This window comes from Pteropus medius, unplaced genomic scaffold, assembly GCF_902729225.1.
Source record: "Pteropus medius unplaced genomic scaffold, Ma_sr-lr_union100, whole genome shotgun sequence".
Taxonomy (NCBI): domain Eukaryota; kingdom Metazoa; phylum Chordata; class Mammalia; order Chiroptera; family Pteropodidae; genus Pteropus; species Pteropus medius.
In genome coordinates, this window is record NW_024349804.1 from 11,616,291 (window position 1) to 11,638,964 (window position 22,674).

The window sequence follows — 22,674 nt, forward strand, 5'->3', positions numbered from 1 at the left end:
GGCGCCTCCCTCCGCCCTCGCCGCCTGTGATGACGAAGATTCTCTCCTGGACCAAACTGCTCAGGCCTGAGCCCTGCCGCAGCTGGGCCTCAGCTTTCCGCATCCCTCACGGTCTCTGCATTGTCCAGTTTTAGTAAGAACCTGCGGAGCCAGTTTAGCCGGAGTCCCTGCCCCCTATACCCTCGTCCCCCAGGGGCTGTCTGAGGCCCGACCTGCCTTCAGCAGGAATCCTGGTGGGCGGTTCTGGCCAGAACCTCCCCCACCGCCCACGTGTCCTCCCAGTAATTTCCCATCCACTGACCCCACCTGCCACCCGGCCCTGGGTTTTCTCTGACGGGCACCGAGCTGGGCACGGGGCACCCAGGAGAAGAAAGCAAAGCCTCTGCCTTTACGAAGCACAGCCTGGGAGTTGGGAGGCCCCGCTATAATGGTGATGTAGAGCAGAACTTTCCAGAAACTCCCCAGCCCAGATTTTGCTGCACATGGTTTGCTGTGTTACCCCCAAAAGGGGCCAGCAAGTTCTCTCTCCAAAGGGCCAGACGAGAAATATCTTAGGCCTGGGGAGCCACATTAGTCTCTGCCGTGCATTCTTTTTCATTTTTGCTGTGTGTGTGTGTGTGTGTGTGTGTGTGTGTGTGTGTTGTTGTTGTTGTTGTTGTCATTTCTATACCCCTCTTGGATAGAAAGCCCTTCTCACTCACAGACTGTACAGAAGCGCCGAGGGCCTGGTGCGGCCTGTCTCCAGCTTGGACAAGTTACAGACCCTCCCTGAGCCTCAGTCCCTGTCTGTGCAGACAGTGACACCTGGGGGCTTTGGTACCTAGTGGAGGTGGGGGGGAGGGCTACATTCCAGCAGGAAAGGGAAGTGCCTGTGCCTGCTGGCCGAGAGCACACACTCCCTGAGCGTGGAATGAGAGGCCAGAAATTGTTAAGAATCTTCAGGAAGAAAAAATACACGATCTACTTGCAGTTCCAGGAAACGGAAGGAAGCGAGAACTCGGGCACTCCGTTATCAAAATAATTCCTGCCCCGCTCCCCGTCTGAGGCCTCGCGCCCGGGGGGAGACAGACAGGCATGCCTGGTGTCGGCAGGCATTTGTCCCCAAGTGTCACATTTGTCATGCGTTTGTCAGGAGGCTCCAGGAATCACATTTTCAGCTTCTTTGTTTTCTGTTACAGAGACATCAAGCCAGACAACATCCTGCTGGATGAGCACGGTAAGCCTGTCGCGAATACTTGCGCAGACTCTTTCCCTGGGAAGTTTGAGGCGCTGGGAGATCCCGGTGAGTCGGTCTGAGCACGGACTAGAAAGCCTTTCTTTGTTTCAACCTGGAGGGGTCCTGCCGTGGTGAGCCGAGCCCGCCACGGCTGAAGGCTTCGCATCTGAGGACGTTGCAGCTGCCGCCCTGGTGTGGGGGCGACGGGGCAGAGGTGGGGATAGGACCCAGGCTGGAAAGCCCTGAGTTTCCCATCCCAGCCCCCACCCCCAACCCACCCCCGCCCGCCCACCTACCTGTGAACCTGCAGCTTCAGAAAAGCCACCCACCCCTCTGAGCTTCAGCGTCGTCTTCTGTGAAGCTGGGGGACGCTGCATAGCTTTCGGACTGTCTCGGGGGTCAAGTACGACAGAGTGCGGCTGGCAGGCCACAGGTCATAGTGGGTCATCGCTAGGCCTTCCCTCAGCCAGGCCGTCACTGAAGCTTCCATGTGCGTACAGAGCTTGGCCATCCTGTTAAACCGATTCGGTCGGTCTGAAGTGGGGCCCAAGACTCTGCTTTGCTAACAGCTCCCAGGGGAGGCCATCTCCACTCGTGCATGGACCACGTGCTGAGAAGCGAGGCTTCATGCCAGTGGCTCTCCATCTCTAGCTTCGGTGACTCTCCAGGGGACTTGGCAAGAATCAGGGCTGGACAGAACCCCGTTCTGCTTCAGGCAGCCTGGGCCTCTGTGTTCCGGGTCAGCCCCAGGGAGGTGCTGCCCAGCTCATTCGGGACCGCGGGTCTCGGGCACAGCCCAGCGGTGCACAGCACGGCCGACCTGACCGTCCACTGCAGCCACTGTGAGCAGCAGCTTTGCAGCCAGCTGGACTCATTGACCACACTGACCGCTTTGGGGGTTCACCTCCCCGGGGCCTTCAGAAGGGTGGGCTGGAGTGAGCAGTGGGCATTTTGCTGAGCTTCTGCTGAGTCTCGCAGGGATGAGCCTCTGCCTTTTCTGCATACTCCCCCAGACCCCTTCCACCGCCCCGCAGGCTAAGGCCGTGGCTTCTTCTCGAGGCCCCTCGAGAAGCCCAGATGTGCTGCCAGCGTGTCACAGGTGGCCCATCTCCTTGCATAAGTCCCTGGATGTTAGGAGGTGGTCGAGGAGTGGCAGGTGGGACCAGCTGGCACGAATCTCCTGCCGGATGCTGAAACCATCTGAGTGCCTTGGGGCCGTGAAATCATGTGCTCCGTGCTCCCGAGTGGAAGGTCAGGCATGGCCTGAGGATGCCAGGGGAACCGGGCAGAGCTCAGGATGCAAATCGTGACCCTCAGTTTGCGTCTGACGGTCAGGACCCCAGGACTTGGAGCTGAGCCAGCTCCTTAGCTCATTGTATGTCCTTGGGCAAGTCACGTCACCTCTCTTGGCCTTGCCAGCAGTAAAGCAGGGGTGACGCCACCTTGCAGGGGTGGGAAAGGCCTGAGACGAGACAGTGGAGGTCAGCTGCCATCATGGCACCAGGACATAAAGGGTGCCCTGGAGGGCTGTGTGACCCAGTCTCTCCCTGTCCCTTCTCTGCTCGGCAGGGCGAAGTCAGGCCGCAGAAGCAGGTGAGAAGAGGCTGGGTCATGCAGGACGTGTGGGGGGCCGTCCGGGGTGCCAGGGGCCCGGAGGGCAGGTTCTGGGCAGGATGGGTGACTGAGACACACCTTTGGGACTTCCAGGCCCTGGACAGCTGTCCGGGAGCAAAACGAAGGTGGGAACACGAGGTAGTAGGAATAATGCAGCCATTTCACCTCCGAGCAGGTGAGACTCAGAGAGCCTGTGGGATGACCCGGGCCCGAATGACGCCACGGTTCACAGCGCTGGCCTCGGCGCCCCCAAAGCCGCTGCACGGGATGACAGGGCGGGCAGGCCGGTCCCAGGCGCCAGCCTCCTCCGTGCTCCCCCGTCCTCCGTCTCCAGCCGTCCCTCCCTCCCCCTCCTTTCCTGCACTTGTGCTCAGCCTCTCGCCGTAGCCCTTTCTCTCCTCCCAGACCTCCTCCCCTCTCTCTGAGCTCCCCATCCCCCGCCACCTCCCACGCAGCTTCCCCGGGGTACTAACCCTGCCTTTCGGCTTTGCACACTCCCCCAGGGCCTCTGGACCCGACCCCCGTCTCTCTTCTCTAAGCTCCCATTTCCTCAAGCGTCTCTGCTCAGTGTAGGGGCAGAATGCTGAAATCACTATTTTATACTAAAGGGGGAATGGCTTATTCTCCTTTTTCTGTGCCATCCAACGAGTACCTTTACGGGCAATCCAGAAAGGGAATTCAGGAGCAGGGAATTCTCAGAAGTGAACTTTGAACAAGGGCCCTCAGGGACACCCAGCGCAGATGCAGGACCAGCCTCTGTTCCAAGGAGAGAGGGACAGAGAGAAGCCGGCCTTTCTCCTCTCCCCGATGTATGACCAGGGGTGCACGTCAGCTTTTTGATTTTTTTCCTCGGTGGTCATTGCTTTTTTAAATCCAGCTTCCTTGAAGTCTGGTTGGGGGTTACATTGTATATATTTAAGCTGTACGATGTTATTTTTCAAAGTGTACCACACGATGATTTAATGTCCGTGGAATGGTTGCTGTAATCAGGTTAATTAACAGTGATCACCTCACGGTCCCCTTTCACTGTGTGTGGTGAGAACATTTAAGATGTACCCTCTTAGCAAACTGCAAATAGATAATACAATATTATTAACTTTTGTCACCATGCTAGGCATGACACGCCCTTAACCTTTTGTTAATTGCATCACAAAACTGTTCACGAAACAGATAACTATGTGTTGCTATCTGAAGAGGTTGGTCATCAATCTCATTAAATGTGTTCTCAGAAGTGTCTCCAATGAAATATAAACAAGATAAACACATTCACATTTCATTAATAATGTTCGAAATCTGCCAGTCACACAAAGTCCGAGACTCTCCCAGAAGGTCCCCTGCAGCCCCGGCATCTGCTTTGCTTTCCGACTTTTCAGGCTGGGTTTCATCCCCCAGAATGGGCGAGGCCACCCTGCTCTGAGCTTCGGTGTCTCTTGGCCAGCAGCCAGAGCAGAGAGACCAACCTGGAGGGGAAATGGAGTTGAAGGCAGAGCCCAGGAGGAGGGGGTGAGGAGAAGAACATGCTTTGGGGCTGAGGGCCGGAGCTCTGGGGAGTGGGGAGTTTAAACCGGCGGGAGTGGGGGGGGAAGGATCGCACTCACGTCCGCTTGGTACAGTAAGGCCGGGTGAGGAATAACCACGTGGCTTTAATGGCATAAGCAGGAAGCGGCTAGGCAGCTCGCAGGTCTGTGGGCTTAAGCTCTCGTAGGCAGGGCTTGCTTCTAACACCGAGGTCGGGTGGGGTCAGCCGGCAGCTCTGGTGATGTTGGCTATGCTGGCTCGCACATCTGAGGGAGGGTCGCCTGGCTGCCGGCTGGTACACCTTGGCCTTGGCTGCTTGACTAGGTGACTCAGCCCTGCTCCTCGTGGCTCCTGTGTGGCAGCCCAGGCCCGCGTGGCCTCACATGCCACAGCAGAAGCCAGAGCAGGAAAAGCCCGATCATTCAAGCCTCTACCTGTGTCACATTGCTGCCATCCCAGTGGCCAAAGCAGGTCATGTGACCCAACTTAGAGTGGCAGGGGGGGCCTTGCAGGCTTTGTGAAGTCAGGATACGTCCAGGGGAGGGTGCTGAAACTCGTGGGGGGCGGGGAGTGCCCCAGATCTCAGCAGGGTGCGCGGGGAGTCCCTGAGGCGTTGTGTTTCTTGCATCTGGTGCTTTATGCTGCTTCCCTCTGCACGGCGGAGCCTGGGGCGCCCAGATTGTTTGAAGGCCCCGCTTTCCCGCCCGTGACCAAGACATGGGAGGAGGTCAAGTCACACGGACCGGGAGGAAGTCAGAGGGTCACTTCGTTCTTTGTCAGGGTTTCTTTTTCCTTTTGCTGCTTCCCCCGTGATAAGTTCGCTCCGATCCCCGTGAAGATAAGGGGGAGGGACAAGTGTCCGGGCCACCAGCGCTATAGCACCGATGTCCCCGAGGTACTCTCATTAGGAGCGGTGAGCTCAGGGGGCCGGGGCGGCGGGGCCCATGACCCGGTTTTGTCTCTTGGGCTTCCAGCTCCTTCCTTTCATCAGCAACGCTCTGACCCTGCTGTGGGCCCCGCAGACCAGCTAAGGGTGGCTGAGCTGTTCACAGGAAGCTTTACCCCACATCTAAGAGGATGAGTGGGAGACAGGCCGCGGGGTACGGCGGTGGCCTCTGGTGGGCTGACTCCCTTCGTCCGACGCCTGGTCTGGCGCCCTCTGCCGGGCACCCACTGCGGGACTTCACAGGGAGGCATGACAGTGAGTCCCCATGCCCTCCAGAGGGCAGATCTGGAGAGAATTCGCTCTGCCCTTCGAGGCTGACTGTCCCCTCCCGGCAGACGCACGTCTCCCGGGTTGTGGCCTTGTAGGTCCCCGTGAGCGAGCGGCACCTGTCCTCGTTCATTTGGTAAATGCCCACACGGGGGGTCACCCCACCGCAGGGACCCAGAAGGCGGAAGGGAAGGGAAGGGGCCGGTGGCGTAGGAGTGGACAGCGGGCAGTAGCTGCAGCAGTAGTACCCGCGACATTCAGGCGGGCTTTGGTGCTCTGTCCTGGAACGATTCAGGAAGGTGCCAGAATCAGCCTGCGAAACGGGAGTTACGGTTCCTGCTACGACTGAGAAGACGCCCCGGCGTCCACAGCGATCGCCCGATGAGGGGGTCTCGGGCGGGACTTGAGCCCCGTGCGCTCCGTCGTCGCCACCCCCCGCCCCCGCCCCCGTTCCGTGATGCAGACAAGGGGCGCGTCTTTGCGTCTGCACTTTCCAGGCCCTTCCCCCGTGTGCACAGATAGAGGGCGCTCGTCAGGAATCCCCGACCGAATGAAGAACTGGGCGAGACCCCTTCCGAGCCACGTGAATGTCGTGTACCCCTAAACTCAGAAAACAGCCCAAGTTACAGCTCCTTGCAGTGCCAACCCCAATGCGCACATCAGTAATGACAAAAATCGTGGCGAGCGTGGCCCTGCATCTGAGGTCAGACTGGAAAAGGAGTTGGGATGGAATGTTCGCAACTCCTGTAGACAGCGCGGCATCTCTAAGGAGTGAAGGAGGAGGAGGTATGACAGGATTGACTGCCACATCGCTTCCATCCAGTCTTTTATTTGGTCAGTTAGACAGTCAACAAACACTCAATGAATACCTGTTCCAGGCCAGGCCATTGCTAAAGCCCTGGGGACGTAAAAATGAACAAGGCAGGATTCCTTGCCTCCGGGAGACAGACAAGGTGACAGATAGAGTGTGGTGGATGCGAGGAAGGGAAGGACAGTCGAGCGGAGTGAGGGTCCAGGGGAGAACTCTAAACCAGTCTGCTGTGGAGTGAATGCTTTTCCCCAGCGCAATCGACATGTCGAAGCCTTAACCCTCAACGCGATGGGACCGGGAGCTGGGGCCTTTGGGAGGTGACCCGGTTTGGGTGAAGTCATGAAGTGGGAGCCTGCACGATGGGACTGGTGCCCGGAAGGGGACGAAGGGATGAGCGTGCTCTCTCCCCCCACCACAGGAGGACATAGCAAGAAAGCTGCCAACTAAACCAGCACGCAGGCCCCCACCAAGAGCCCTGCCAGGCTGGCACCCTGATCTCAGACTTCCAGCCCCCAGTCCTGTTAGTGGAAGTGTGCAGGCGAAGGCTAGACGTGCATCTTTCAGTGATGCAGCTCCTGGGCCAGGCCTTGAAGAACGAATGGAAGTCGCCAGGCACAGGAGAGGAAGGGCGTTCCTATGAAGCGAGGGCTTGCGGGTGGGGTGGCTTTCCGTGTGTCCCTGGAGCACAGGACGCGGCCGCAGGGCTGAGCGCGTGATGATCGATACTCGCCCAAACTCGCCCTCGCGGGTCTCAGACAATGTCCTCGGCTGCTTCTCTCTCTGAGTTTTGACTGTTTTCCGTGCATGGAAAACAAATAGCCTAAAACTCGGTTCATACTGGCACATTTGGTAGTCGATTTCTGTTCTTCGGAGAAGGAACTCATCGGGGACCTCGTAAGGCACTAATTTTCACTTTGCCACGTTTCACTCAGCCGTAGAGGAAGCGCAGGGAGAAGCCAGCGCATCAGTCAGCACAGTCCCGGGAAACCAGCGTGGATTCTCTGCAGCCTGCTGTGCCCGTGGGCGGAATTCCGACTGTGACCCGCGGGTCTGCTCCAGAGCTGCCCAGAGCCCTCGCCCCGGGGCCAGGAGGAAGCAGGACAGGGCTGTCCCCTCGGCTCTGAAAGGGACAGAGTGGTGCGGAGGGAGACGTCCTACCCCCGGGGGAGGAGAGCTGGAGACACGCTGCGGCTCCCCAGTTTCAGCTGCGTGACCTCGGACAGGTCACTGGTCTCTGGAGGTCCAGGTGACTCTTCTGTGAAAGGAGGGTATCGTACCCTCGTGCCACGGGGCCCCGATGCCACCCTAAGTAACGGGGCTTCAACCAGAGGGGGTGCATCTCTCTCCCTCTCAGCTGCCCTGCTGCAGCCCCGGACCCTCTAATCCAGTCACAGCGGCCAAAGCGATATTCTGCCGCTCTGGGGGTCGCACTGGCCCTAGAGCGAGAACAGCTCTTTAGATGGTAGCTCCTGGAAAAAGGAGAGAAAATTCTCCAGATCCTGAACCCCTTGGAAAATCATCTCCCCAGTTTTCACTGGCCCCAGTTGGGTCACACACGTCTAGTCACGGCAAAGCCGAGACCCAAGCCGACGCCGTCTGGCTCCGTCTGGCCCAGCCCCTGCACCTCACCGCCTCTGCAGATCGGATGGTGGGTGGCTGAACAGAAAGGACGCTCCTCCTGGCCCCAGGGGCCGGAGCAGGCTGGAGATGCTCCAGGGAAGCCACTCGGGTGGGGACACTGCGCCTGGCCAGAAAGCGTTCACAGCAAAGGCCTGGCTCGGTGACTTAGGCTTTATTCACAAGCCCCCGGAGGGGATGGCAGATCGTCACTGTCCCTGAATGCTGCGCTGCTTCTCACCCAGGGCCCTGGACGGAGTGCCCGGTTCGTTCACACGTCAGTGCGGGCAGCTGGGCTGAGATCTGGGGTCCACACGCGGAACGGCGGGTGCTTCTTCTGTCCACCGCGGCTGAACACATCAGACACGCCTCTCCCGGGGCCTCTCAGCGGGCCTCATGGCAGCTGCTCTGGCAAGTGTCTGCCCGTGACTTGAGGGTGCCCTCCAAGTCCCCCCAAAGCCAGTTTGTTGTGCCACCCACCCGTGTATTGACGTCCTACCGTCCCAAACACAAGTCTCAGATGTGGTGAAAATCCGACCAGCCATTGTCACAGGATGTGACGACAAACGGAAAGAAACGTGATTGTGTTTGTGTCTGGTATTCCGAGGTCTCAGAGCTGCTGTTTTTCATCTCCCAAATTCCCCAGAGAGCCAGTACTGCCTCCCTCTCCTCCCCGCCCTTCTCCTCTTTTCCCCTTTGACCCCCGCATCTCCCTGTCACCTTCCCTCCTTTCTGTCCCTCGTCCTTCCTTCTCGGGTCTCTGGAACACCTGTTTGCAGGTGCACCCAGCCTATCCGTGTCCCATCTGCTGCCGTTACCATAGGCTGGTAGGAAGAGGGGGTCTCAACCCCCGCCCCCAGCCCCTCCCCACCAAATTCATCGGACGCAGTCCTGAGGTCCCCGCTGACCACAGTAGAGAGACGGCGGACAGGGGTGTCCTCTGGGCAGGAGCATGCTCTGCACGCCCTTCCCCCCTGCCATGGCCGCACAGTTTCCTGAGAAAAGAGGTCGGGACGGACCTGTCACTTTTATTTACTTCCACTCTCCCGAAACTTTTAATCCATAAAACTTTTTGGCATGCCCTCAATAAAAATGGATTTGTTTATATATAGGTAATATGCAAATATGCATGTACCACCAAAAATTCACTGTAAAAATCGCAAATAAAATGGACATTTTTGCATCATTGTGTGTGTGTGTGTGTGTGTGTGTGTGTGTAAAACATTTAACTTCTACTCTCTTACCAAGTTTCAGTTACACACACAGTGGTATCAACTGCAGTGCCACGTTCTACATGCGTCCTCAGACCTTAGGCATCTTAGAGCTGAAAGTCTGTGCCCTTTGACCGACCGCTCCCCGTTGCCCCCTCCACCCCGCGCCTGGCAACCTAGTTCTACCCTGTTTCTGTATTTGACTTTTTAGATTCCACATGTAAGTGACACCATGCAGTATTTGTCTTTGTCTGGCTTGTCTCACTTAGCATAATGCCCTCAGGGTGCATCCACGTTGTCACAAACAGCGGGACGTCGTTTCTCAAGGCTGAACAACACTCTACCCTATATGCAGACCATGCCTTCGTTGTTCGTTCATCCTTTGATGAACACAGATTGTTTCTGTATCTTCGCTACCGTGAATAACACTGCCAAAAACAAAAACAACAAAAGATGTCATAGTATCAGACAAAATGCTACTGTAAGCCACAGCCAACAGTTTCTCCCAGCCTGAAGTCGCACAAGGAGGAGCCCAGCCACCTGCAGCTCTTGCTGACTGGGATCTCCGTTTCTCTTTCTCTAGGACATGTTCATGTCACAGACTTCAACATCGCGACTGTCGTGAAAGGCGCAGAGAAGTCTTCCTCCATGGCCGGGACCAAGCCCTACATGGGTGAGTGTTCCAGGCCCCCCTAGGGGTGCGATGGGCCCGTGTCTGAGATTGTGGCATTGCTCTCTCGTTTCATCCCCCACCCCCACTGGGCCCCAGCCGTTCCCAGTACGCGCATGCTCCCTCACACCGCTGGCCTTGACCCAAGCTGCGTCCCCGCCAGGAAGACCTTACTGTCCTGTGTGTTCTAGAGAACTCCTGTCCAGCCAGAAAGCTTGACTCTGGCTTAGAGAAAAGCAAACAAACACAAAGCAAACCTTTTTTTCTTTTTCATTAAAGTCCAGTGGTGTCACAATATAACTTCGGGCTTGGCCATTTGGGTCTGTATGTTCAGGTACGCATGCTCTCCGATGTGTAGTTTCAGCTCGGTTTTTCTTCTCAACTTTGGATGGAAATGTCATTTTTAGTTAGCATTCCGTTCCCTCACTTTAGCTTGCTTGAAGGATGCCTATTATCTAAATGTTGGGTCCTCTTTGCCAGTCTTCCGTATTTGTCATTTTCAAATCTTTCTCATCTCTCTCTTCATTTGTTTACATTTTTTTCTCATTTTTCTCTTTCTTTCTGTTAAAGCATTATCTGTTGTGTTTATTTGTTTTGTGTGCTTTCTAGTGAAGTATTTATTTCTGAAATAATTTCCCTTTATTTTTCATTTTTTTCCTGAGTTCTCTTGCCTGATTTCTAAGTTTTTAAATTCTAATCTATGTTGTTCTTTTACGTCTTGTATACTTTTATGAATGTCTTTATTAGTTATTAATTCTTAACGTCTGTATTAGTTGATGATTGCTGTACAACAAACTATGTCAAAACTTAGTAGCTTAGAACAATAGCAATGTATTATTTCTCACAATTCCGCCATTCGACTGCATAGTTCTGCTGGTTTTAGCTGGGCTCACTCATTTGGTCGAGGGGTCAGCCGGGAGCTGGGCTCAGCAAGGACAGCTGAGATGAATGGGCCTCTCTCTGTGTGTGGTCCTTCATCATCGAGGGGATTAGCGTGAGCTTGCTCATATGGTGACAGTTGTCAAAAGAAGGAGAACCCAATTCCCACATGCTCATCAAGCCTCTGCTTGCTTCACATTTCCTGATGTCCAGCTGGCTGGAGCAAGTCACATGACCGAGACTAGGGACCCCGTGGGAGGGGCCTGCACTGGGCGTGGTTACCCGATGGCCCGATTCATTGGGGGAGCCATTACTGAAACACTTCATTACACTGCCATTTAGCTCTTTTGAAATAGTGGGTTACAGTGTTGATCTTTTGGGGGTTTGGGGCACATCTTTCTAATGTGCTTTCTAATGTGCTTTCATTGTAAAGTGTTATTCTGCTCTTTATTCTTCTCCTACGATAAATTTGCATGGAATTTGACTTTGATATGTTTCTATTGTTCCCTTTTATGTGAAATTAGTTTCCCTGAACTCCTGGAAGATGGCGGGGTTTCGGATGGCCTCTCTAACTGACCAGACTTACCTCTTCCGTTTGTGTGACGTTGAGACCCAAGGCAGCGTGCTGTCTGGGGTGACCTGGCTCAGGCCCACTTGCCCACTTTGATCTGGACTTTTTGTCTGTAGGGTCCCTGTCCTGCTCAGTAGTGATTCCACACGTTTCTCCCTGGGCTCCTTCCGAGAAGGGAGCTCTGGCTGGACTGATTAGCGATGTCGTGTCCCAGGCTGCTCCGGCTCCCGGGGGACATGGCCAGCGCCCTTTTCACTCCCCCGGAGTTGGGCTGGACCAGCTCCTCCCGGGTTCAGCTGCCGCTCTCAGGTCTGCCAGCTGCGCTTCCCAGTTGCTGGGACTTCGGAGTTCTGGGAGCTGTTCTGGAGTTCTCTGTTCTCTGGCTCATCACGCGGGGCCTCATTTCTCCCCTGTGTTTCCTGATGTACAGAAACCGCCACCGTGGGGGTCTCGTTACTGTAGCTGGTTTGTTGCTACCCGCTTACATTTGGGGGTTTGTGGGGACACACGGAGTTTTGTAGTAAGTGTTGCCCATGGTTCTTGGTTTAGCTGTTGATCTGCTCTGTCATTATTTATACATGGATTTGTGGAGATTCAGAAACTATGTCACCACCTCCCCAGAATCCACCACTTTAATAAGTCATCTTTAACTTATTAAATACATTAAATAAATGAAGTTTGGCAATAAATAATGGTAAAAATAATACTTTCTAGTATTTACTCTGTGCAGGGCATTGAGCTAAGTGTTTCCATCCATAACCTTATTTAATCTTCACGCACATGAAATAGGCAGAATTGTTCATTCCCATTTACAGGTGAGGAACCAGACTGAGCGAGGCTGGGTGACTTGTGCCGGTTCGGGGTCGGGGCGCACAGGAGGGAGCGTCCTCGCCTCAGAGAAGTCCCTTGGGACCCCAGTGAGGCTTTCGCTGTTGACGGTCTTTCTGAAATCCCTTTGCAGAAGGATCCAGAGCGGGGGCATGTCCATCCAGGGAGGTCACTGACAGGTCATATGGGCAGGAGAATGGGGGTAGGGGTGTCCAGGCTGCCTCCCAGTCTTCTGGGTCATGCAGCAGAGTGAGGTACAGCGGTGTCATACTCAGCAGAGGACGCGGCAGGAGCAGCAGGTGTGTGGGGTGGTGGGGTGACAAGTCTGAATTCGAGGAGCCTGTGGGAACCTCAGAGTAGCAGGGTGCTCTCTGGGCATCTGGAGGGTGATGTGGGTGGGATCGTGGGTCAGGGAGTTTTCAGCACAGAAAAGCCCAGGCAGTGACAGGGTCCCCCAGGGAGGACAGAGGAAGAAGCGTGGGCTCTGATTCTGAGCCCCTCCAAGGAGTCACCACGTCCAGAGGGGCTGAGGAGAGAGTGATGGCATAGCGAGGACCTCCCTTCGGCCTCCCCCACTCGGTAAACCGGTTCTGACTTCCTTTAGGCTGTTTGCACTAAGCAGATGGGTCTCCGGGAATGCAGCGCTGGACCACGGGAGAAGCTCAAGTCGAGGCCGGACCCGCCCCGACCTCTCTGCCGCTTTGTTCCACGCACAGCACACTCCCCGGCACCGCCCCGCACACCCCACTCCAGCCTGTCTCAGCCTCGTTCCCCGCCTTCCACCGATGCCTGAGACAGCCATGTCCTGGCTCGCATCCTCTGCGAAAGCAGACCAGTGGTGACCTGGCGGGCCACTAGCCACCTCAGCCCCACCTCCAAAAGGGAGAAGAAAACCAATCTGTATTGTGACCCTACTGCAGGTCTACCATCGCATTTAACCCTCAGGAGACCCTCGCGAGGTCCCTGCATCTCCCCATTTCACCCCCGAGGAGCCTGAGGCCCAGAGAGGTTAATTAACTTGCTCAGCATCGCAGAGCTGGCAAGCGAAGGAGCCGGAGTTTGCAGCGACGTCTAATTGGATATGAAGTCCGTGCTTTCGCCGCTGTTCCAAGCTGCCTTCTGGCACTGAGTTCCTGTATTGTAAAGCTGTGTTTCTCAGACAAGAATAAAGTTCACTGTCCCAGCTATAAATAGGATTCAGGGCTTCTGTGTCCTAGTTAGAGGAGGTTCCGTCCTGAATGAATGAACAAATGCACAGGAGAGGTTTTGATGGGACTTAGAAGACACAGCTGATTTGCCGGATGGATACGTTTGCAGCCGCTGTAGGGGTTGGCAGCAGCAGGCAGGGGAGTTTGGGGAGAAGAGATGGTGGGGGAGGCCCGCTCGATAAAGTCAAATCTGGCATTTCCCAGGGCCGTCAATTCTGATGTCAACTGGCAGGTTCGTTGACTTCATTCATTTGCACTATTTGATTTAAAGGCCCAGTAAAAGATCCCAGAGTGTTCTAAACGCGGATTCAGCTAATGGGCTGATGAGTCAGCTCCCAGAGGTTGCTCACAAAGGATGGTCCTGGAAGAAACGTTTGCAGAGAGCTGAATTTTCATTAATTAAAAGAACAGACGAATTTGCGAGCAGAAGGGGAAAAAAACCTCTGAAAAGTGCCGGATGAGACGTCGTGATCAAACTCATGGGATCCAGCCTCATGGGTGACTTTGGAGACGTAGGCGGGTTACTAGACGCACCAGGGGAGCTTCCTGGTGACGCGTGGATCAGCATGGGGCAATCCGGGTGTCCTCCTCTCGGTGGCTAAGTGAACTTGGGTGAACTTGGGCCTGACCTAGTGCACATGAAATGCTCTGCATGGCGAACACTCAGGAGTGTTAGCTGCCACACCTGGCAGTTCCTTCATCTGAGAAATGGGGTTACCGATGACGCAGTCTGCCTCAGTCAGCTGTTCGAGGGGATGTAATAACTCGGGGACGGAAGGTACGTGACGTGACGCCTGACCAATGGTAGAGGCACGAAACCGTTGCCGACGCGATCATCGCCGTTGCCGCCGCCATCGTGCTTGGCACTGGGAACCCAGAGCCCGGAAGCCGTTCCCTTGCCTTATGGAACTCACAGTCAGGTGGGGGAGACAGATGCTGAACCCCACCTCTCCACGCCTCGGCTTCCTGGAATGGAGTGACAAAAGCGCACACCTCACAAGGTCCTCCTGAGGATAAGATGACACGGTGCACGCGAAACTCAGCGTGTCGTGGGTGCCCCTAAGTGTTAGCTTTCTGGAGAGTGAGTAGCATATGGAGAGAACCCTGAAGAGCTTCTGGCACACGGTAGATGCTCAGCAAATGGCCGTTTTAATATTGCGACGGTTGGTATTGTAAGTAAAACCGCAGCTCATAATGACAGTAACATTAGATCCCAGCTCTCCGCTCGCTGTCTCCACGTCCCTGAACATGCCACCTCGCCTCTGCGGGCCTGGGTTTCCTTGTCTGGGGCCTGGAGTGCTTCGAGGAGGGGAGGGGGGCATGTGAAGGAACTGGCCACCCAGAAAGCTCTGCACGACTGTTTCGTGCGTGAGGATGACGGCTACTGTCGGTGTTGCCAGTTGGCTGAAAATAGATTCGGGGTTGGCCCTCCCTGCACCAGGGCATCGTAAGAGGTTTTAGGGTTGTTTGTTTTTTTTTTTTCCTGGATGGACAGGGGGCATTTCGTTCATCCATGTAACCCACACAGGCATGCCCAGGCCTCGGGCCCTGGACACTTTCTGGGCACGGCCAAACCTGACCCCCGTTATCTGCTTGGTTTGTCATTTGCTGTCCTGGGAGGCTGTCATCACTCACTGCGCTCCAAGGAACCCTTGGTTCTGGCCTTGACATCTTCAGCCCAGAGCATCCTGGTCCCTTCTGCAGCAAGACTCAGCAGCAGCTAGCTTAAATTCCGTGTCCTTGTGAAGACTGAGTTAATACTCACTAGCTCTTAACACAAGACTTGGCACATGGCAGGTGTTTCATAAAGGTTAAATGTTTTTGTTAAAGTGTGTCAAAGAGCTTAAAACAGTTTGGGACACATAACAAAGACGATATTAGTGTTTGCTAATTTTTTTTGTGATCATTCGTTTACTTAGTCAACAAACCTTTCTTCATGCCATGTCTTCTTCTTGCCAGGCAAGGCTCGGGGCACCCGCCAGAACATGCAGCCCCTGCCCTCGGGGAGCTGAGGGCCTGGCAGGGAGCAGACCAACTAGCACCAGCGCCACAGGAGTGTTACAGTCGGGAGGTGCTGGGGACACGGGGCGGAGAGGAAGCCCTAGCCCAGTCCGGGGGCGGGGGGAGCGGTAAGGAAGTAATGACAGTGGCGACGCATCTTGAAGCGCATGTGGCGCGTGTAGAGAACCTTGCAGAGTATCTGGTACTTAGCCAGTTCCTGGAGGTGGTGACTCTGGAGCTGAGCCCTTTGTGAGACAGCCTGGTGAATTTGGGGAGAGATGTGTAGACAGACGGGGTATTTTAGGAACCAGCCGGAGGCCGAGGTGGCCATGGGCAAGCCCCCGGGGCCTAATGTTGGTTGGAAGAGCTACAGGCGAAAGCACCTGCATGCCAGACCTCAGTTCACACACGCCCTCGAAGTCACCGAGGCTTCCAGCCTGGTACCGTGTACTGTTCCACGAAAAGGGTAAGAAGATTCCAGGACATCAAGTCGAAGCGGTTCCCGAGCCGTGCTTGCTGCGCGAGGCCCCTCGAGGACCAGTGAGCCCGCGAGCACCGCAGATGCTCCGAGAAGCCTGCGGGAGAGAACGCCGTGGACTTGGCCTTCGCCGTTTCCCAGACATCCTTGGCCTCTGACGCCCTTCTCCTCCAAAATCCGTTAGCCTCACCCAGGATGGGTGGTGCTCCTGGGAACGCAGATTGTGAAAGAGCCATCGCGACAGGAAGCTCTTCACGCAGGCCGCCTCCACGGTCAGTGTCACCTGTTGGAAAGCTAGCTGCCCGCCAGAAGCAGGAAGGACGGGCTGCAGAAGACCCGAGGCCCGCGGGGCAAGCGCTAAGGAGGGAGAGTCACCTAGCACTGACAGCTGATGTTAACTTTACAGTAAGGGGGACTCCCTGGACCTGAGGGTCAGGACTGGGAGCTCGCGACTGGACCCCAGGGTTGGTGATGGGTGGCTGAGGCAAGCCACTCTTCCCCTTAAGCCTGGCGGCCAATTCTAATGCAGAGGGGACAACAAGATGGTTCCCGAGGGACCTTCACTCTGTGACACTGACGCTCCAAAGCCGTGAGCTGCCTCTGCTGCCGAGGCAAACAGGCAATGAGCTGGACCACCTCTGCGGTGTCAGGCACCACGCGCACTTGGGCGGTCACGCGGGTGTCTCCTGGGGTGACTGCCACTTGTCCTCAAGCCGGCTCGCGGTCTACAGAGGGCAGGAAGCACGGGACACAGCGGACGGAGCGCCGGCTTCGCGGTCCCAGAAGCTAGGTCCTTGCCCCGAGTCCCCTCCCTAAGGGGCGGTGCGTGTGAACTGTGACGTGCAGTGACGTTCTCTCTGTCCTGTCTTTGGCAGCCCCAGAAGTGTTCCAGGCATATGCGGATGGAGGCCCTGGATACTCGTACCCCGTCGACTGGTGGTCGCTGGGGGTCACCGCCTACGAGCTGCTGCGGGGCTGGGTAAGACGTGCGCCTGCGCGGTGGGCGGGGGCATGGTAGTAGGGGGCCCAGGTCCTACCAGGCTTGAGCGCAGTCCGCACGCCCTGCCACTGAGATGGCGCGAGATGGCAGCAGGGATCACGGCAGGAGGAGTCGGAGGCCCAGTGTCAGTGCTCACGGCCTGTGTGTCAGCTCTTCAGTCCCCAGCATTAGCCAGCCTCTGGGTCAGCACCCTCATGCTACCCATGGGGAAGCGGGTGTCTGGGGGGGAAGGTCTGTGTCAAGGTCGACAGCCAATCGGTGGCAACAAACACCAGAAGCACCTTAGCCTCGCGGTTGCAGACACTGTCCTCTTTCTGCCCACGACACAACGCGTCCGCACCCGATTTTCCAGCTTGGTTTGAACTCTTTCAGGGTCCAGACCATGCTTCCCTTACTTCTTTTGCTTGTCCATTTATTCCAGTCTTCCCTCGATACCTAGCTCAGTGTCCTATGACAATGGGGCGTTCAGTACGTGTCTTTGTTTCATTTAAATGGAATAGCCGAAGATGACTCATGGAGCTATTTGGCAACCAATAACTCAGTTTTGGCGGCAAGAATTATGACAAACTGATTTCGAGGCCTGATTTTTTTGCACAAGGGTTGTTTGAAAACAGTGCCACTTAGACCCTTGGGACCGCAGTTCGCCTTTTGTACACCCCTTCCGTCGAGTCTGTGGAGGCGTAGTTATCATGGGATCAGCTGCCTCTGGACCGGGACCTCTGGATTGCCCGTCACTCCCCTTTCTAGCTCAGATGCCCAGCACGAGGCCAGCGGAGAACCAGTTCCTCCCCCCGGCTACAGTTTTAACGATGTTTCACAGTCGTTTGTGTATGAGCACAGTCAGACCAGTAGATCCTGCTTAAGAGCAGGGGTCCCAGGGCATAGTGGTAATAGGTGATGAATGAATGAATGAATGAATGATGAGAGCAGCTGGTAAAAGTTCTGTGAGTGCAAATAAGTATCATCTATCACTCTATAATTCAAGTGTCTGCTATCTGCTCTCGATCTCAGTTATTTCTCCCTGAATTCCTCAAAAATGTAATTACCGTACATCGTGTTTTCAGAATGCAAATTATGAATTTGTTCATTTTGTCAAGCTCTGAATGAACAAGTTACTCTCCCACAGGCTTACTTATTCCTTGTGGGTCCCTTTGTCGCCTGCCGGTTCTGTCGATACGCTCGGAGAAGGAATAGGACAGCCCATGGCGCTGTGCGATCCACAGGACGCAGCCATCCGCCAGACGGTGTCTGTCGGACACAGTCATACAAATGACCTTGGTGGGCCTGGCGCGACGGACGTTCCCCTGCAGAAAGTACATTCTCTGTTGCTCCTCACGGGTCAGAGCGGTCAGAGGTGATGACTTGTTCGAAGTCCCAAGGATGGAGTGGTTCTTGCTGCTTCAAAACTAAACCATTTAATTTTCAATTCATCTGAGTCTTCTGCTCAGAGGCCCAAATGCCCCTTTCGATGGAAGAGGGACAGGCAAAGGGAGGGATCAGGACTGTTGGGGTGGGGACAAGGCACAGGACAGAACACCTGCCTGTGCCAGCGTACCTTTCTCCCAGACAGCTTGGTCTGGCTTATTCTCTGACTTGACACACAATGGGTTTTGCATTTGGTTTAGTCTCTGTTTTTCATACTGGACGCAATCACATTTAGTCAAAACGCTATACCAGAAAACACTCGTATTCGCCCATGGACCATGTAAATTCAGAAATTCTGAAGAAATCTCCTCCTTGAGATTTCTCCATCACATCAGTGACAGCCGATCGCCCACCTTTTCCTTGATTCCCTTGGGACCCAGGGAGCTCCTTACCTCCAAAAGACAGCCCTGGTGGGGATCGCCCAGTGCGTGTTCTAAGTTCTTAGAGTTGGAAAGCATTCGAAATGAAAGATGGAAGCTGATGGTGTTGCTACAGCTTGCTGGCCAGGGACCCGGGAGCACAGAAAGCAGACACCTCTCCCCAGATGCTCTGGAGAGAGAGCAGAGGGACGGAGCATCATTAGGGGCTTGAAATCTCAGTCAGGAGAGCTGAGAGCCTGGTTGGGCCTTGTAGCCTAGACCAGGGACATAATTAGGACCGGGGACAGCTTCTCTCTGATCCCAGATGAGACTCTTAGTTCTCACCCCCGCGGATCCGCTAAGTGAAAGAAAAAGACCCAAGAAAGTGCCACTTAGGGAGCTCCGGTTAGAGCACAGTCGTCCCAGGGACTGAGACTCCACCCCCTGATTGGAACACCACCGATAGAGGTGTGAGGAGGACCTTCCCATCCACTGACCCGAAGGGACTCAAAGACCGTAGCCCTGCCATGTCCCCCCACCCACCGGTCTCCCTGACAGCGTCCCTCACAGGTGATCACCCACCTGTTCGCTGGATTCCCTCAGCAGGCGAGGAGCTAGCAGCTCATCCCGCAGAGAGAACTTACTCTGATTTGTTGACAGCTCTGACAGCTGGGAAGATTTTCCTTTTGCTCAGCTGAAAGCTGCCTCATGACAGAGAAAGACAATCTTAGAGGAATTCACAGGTTCAAACCCTGGCTCTCCCAGGTGTCTGGTCTCCAATCTTAACCAAGGCCGATAAACAGACTGAGCGCTCAGAACCCTCCTGTTTACTGGCAGGGAAAAAAAGAAAGAAAAGAGGAAGAATACCTCCCCGTCTGGGTCGCTTTGAGAATTAAGTGATTCCAGTGATGCAAATTACAGCAGCCTGACAAGTGGTCGGCTCCCATCCCTTCTCTGATTCCTACCCCAGCCGTGGGGGGTGCTGGCCTGCCTACATCCTTTGCAACTTAGCATCTTACCCTGCTGACAGGCCCTGGGGGCGGAGGCTGGGTCACGCCTGGCCCTTAGTGGGGAGGCCCAGGGGGCTTGGTGACCAGAGGTCTGCGTTTCCGCCACACTCTGTGCCTTGGGGCTTTGACTCTGCCTTGGTCACTTGACTCATCTGAGCTCTGGCTTCCTCCTTCATAAAACAAGGATTATGAGACTGGCCCACAGGTCGCCGAGGGGATTACGAGAGAAAATGTGGGCAGAGCCCATGCAGCGTCTGGCACACAGGAGGCCTGCAGATTGTCGTAAATACACATGGAAATGACTCTGAGACAGGCAGATGCAGATACAGTGTTGATGACTATTTTTGAGGGAGGAGCTACATAAATTGTAGGAGGGGACAGTGTGAGCACAGACGGGGCAGGGCAGTGAGGCTGGTCCAGCACACACCTTAGCCTGGCCACCAGAATGACACTGGGGACAGTCTACAAAGGCCCATGAGGACACTTGGCCTCGCTCTGTGGGCAGGGCAATGCCGACTGTGGTCACAGTGGCACAGTGGCTAGGCGGGTCTGAGCTTCAGAATCACGGGGCTCAAATCCTGGCTATGCAGCACAGCCACTGAATAGTCAGGGGTGAGCCCATTTCCTGTCTATTGAATGGGGGTGAGGCCCAAAACACCAGGTTCCCTGCCTCAGCACTATGGACATTTGAGGCTGCGAGCTGTCCTGGGCTCGGTAGGAGGGTTTAGCAGCATCCTCGCCCTCTGCCCACTAGATGCCAGCAGAAATCTCCCCCACCCAGTTAGGACAGCGAAAAGCATCTCCAAACATTGCCAGAAGTCCCCTGGGGGACAAATCGTCCCCATTTGGGAACCAGCCATAGAGCGATCAGGATAGAGGAGACCCTGGATGGCAGGCTGTTGGCACCTTGCTTCGCACAGCGCCGGCTCTCCATATGGACAAGGGTGGAGCCCCAAAAGCTTCCACCGGCACCCCGAGAGCTGCTACCCTCTCTGCTTCCATCCACCCACCTCCTTGATCTGGTGTCACCCTTGCCTTTGACCCCAGTTGGCATGTCTCCTTGGGGTTGGGCAGACAGAGAAGGTTGGGGGAGCAGAGTCTCCACTGAACAGTAAAGGGTGGGTGTATGCAGCGCCGCGCCCCGCCCCCCTCCCCCCAAAGGTTGGAGCGCAGAACTAGGAACCACTGGGTGTCCACCAGGCAGGTGGGTGGGCGCAACTGCGGGCCCCAGGGAGGTACTGGTGTGTTAACCTGACACAGGAAAGAGGTGGCCCTGGCTGGGCACTGTCCTCTCATCCCTTGGTAAAGCAGAGACAGCACGGTGCCTGGGAGCAAGTGGACTCCGTGACCACCTCCACCAAAGGAGGAGAGAGGCCATCTCGAGTGCCCCGTGGTTTTCGAGCTGTTTCCTGGTACTCTAGGAAGCTGCAGAGGTGACTCCACAGGGCGCGGCGGGGGTGGGGGATGTTTCTCAAACATCCTGTTTGAGGTTTTGAGTAAAAAGATTGTGGGGACAAAACATTGGATTAGATGGTCCCCCAAGGCCCAACTCAGCTCTAACAGTTAATAGCGGGTCTCTGACAATTCTTCTCTTCCCAGCACGTCTTGGTAACTGGTCATTTATTTTGTAAACTGGGTCTCTTAGAATAGAGACACACCTGCGGTCCACAGTGAGTGCATCCAGGTCCCTGCTGTTAAAACTGCTTTCGCCAGCGGTGCGTGTTATCACTTCGCCTTAAAAATACCACTCGGTTTCTGAGGCAACATGTCCTAAGGCCAATGAGCGAGAACGAAGCATCGATAATTCTTTGCCACAGGCAGACAGAAGCATCGATAACATTCTTTGCCACAGGCAGACAGAAGATCGATCTTAATACCTGCCAGGGTTCTGCTCGAGGACCTGGGTTTCTCTGCACCCGCCAGATGAAAGCTGAGCTTGGAGCCTAAAGCTGCAGAACTCATTCTCATCATGGTATCTCAAATGTACATCTAAGTGTATTTAACTGCTGTATTGGCCTCCTGGCTTGTCACAGTTGTCACTGTTATTTGGACTGGTCTGATTTCCTCCAGAAGGGGAGGAAATTAGAGAGAGACAGAGAGTGGCTCGTTTGGATCTGGTGGAAAAGCAGAGTTGATGAGTGCCTGGAAGTAACCCGGAGGGAAAAGGAGCATGAGGTGTGAATGATGAGGGCAGTCTTCGCATTGGTCGCTGACTGCTGCTCCATCTGGGGGCTCGGCTATGTGGCTCTGGGGGCTTTGGGGAAGAAGCGGTGAGTGAGAACCTGGGCCTCCATGGGACACTGAAAGTCACTTTGCATCTCCCACCTTCGGTTTTCTGACCTTTAAAATAAAGAGCTGAGGCTGCATGTCCCCCAAGGTCAGCAAGTGGGTGGAGCTGGGACAGGGGTCAGAAGAATGGTTTATGGAGAGACAAAAAGATGGGAAAAAGTGATCCCGAAATGTCTAGAAACTGAAGTCTCGGCCCCTGGCCCGTCTCCAGGGGGTGGCCCGAGCTCTGGTTTCCCTGCCACCCCTCACTGAGGCAGCACCCCCCGCCCCCTCATATGTGCCATCACACCCTATGGGCTCCTCCCAGCACGCATCCCTGAAGAACCTTGCTGCTGGCTCCCTCCAAGACCGCGCCACTCAGGAGGGTAGGGACCGTGTCCGTCCCGCTCACGCCCAGCCCAGCCTACAGAGGGCGCCAGCACATCGCAGGAACAAAGTGGGCATACAATGCCTCCATCAGAACTCTGCGCGTGGACAGTGAGGGTGGTCCTATGAATCTGCTCGGGCTTTGTCTGTGGGACAGCGGACCACAGACTGGGGCTCACACAGCAGAAACTCGCTCCTTCGCCAGAAGGGAAGCTGGAAGTCCACGATCAAGGTGATGCCACAGCCCGGTCCTTCCGAGGGCTGCTTGACATGTGAGTGGCCGTCTTCTCCCTGTGTCTCCTCATGTGGTCATCTCTCTGAGTGTCTCTCTGGGTGTCCTCACTTCTCCTTTTTGAAAGGCTTTCCTGGTGGGAAGCCCAGCCGTCGTGC

At 55.4% G+C, this 22,674-nt stretch overlaps 1 protein-coding gene across 1 annotated transcript in view; it reads left to right on the plus strand.

Annotated features, from left to right (window-relative positions):
- STK32B (serine/threonine kinase 32B) overlaps positions 1–22,674 on the plus strand; it is a 196,772-nt gene that overhangs the window by 158,201 nt on the left and 15,897 nt on the right. Inside the window, exons 5-7 of the mRNA XM_039838219.1 lie at positions 1,179–1,216; positions 9,784–9,873; positions 16,711–16,814. Of these exons, the coding sequence (XP_039694153.1) occupies positions 1,179–1,216; positions 9,784–9,873; positions 16,711–16,814 (232 nt within the window). The remainder of the gene's footprint in view (positions 1–1,178; positions 1,217–9,783; positions 9,874–16,710; positions 16,815–22,674) is intronic.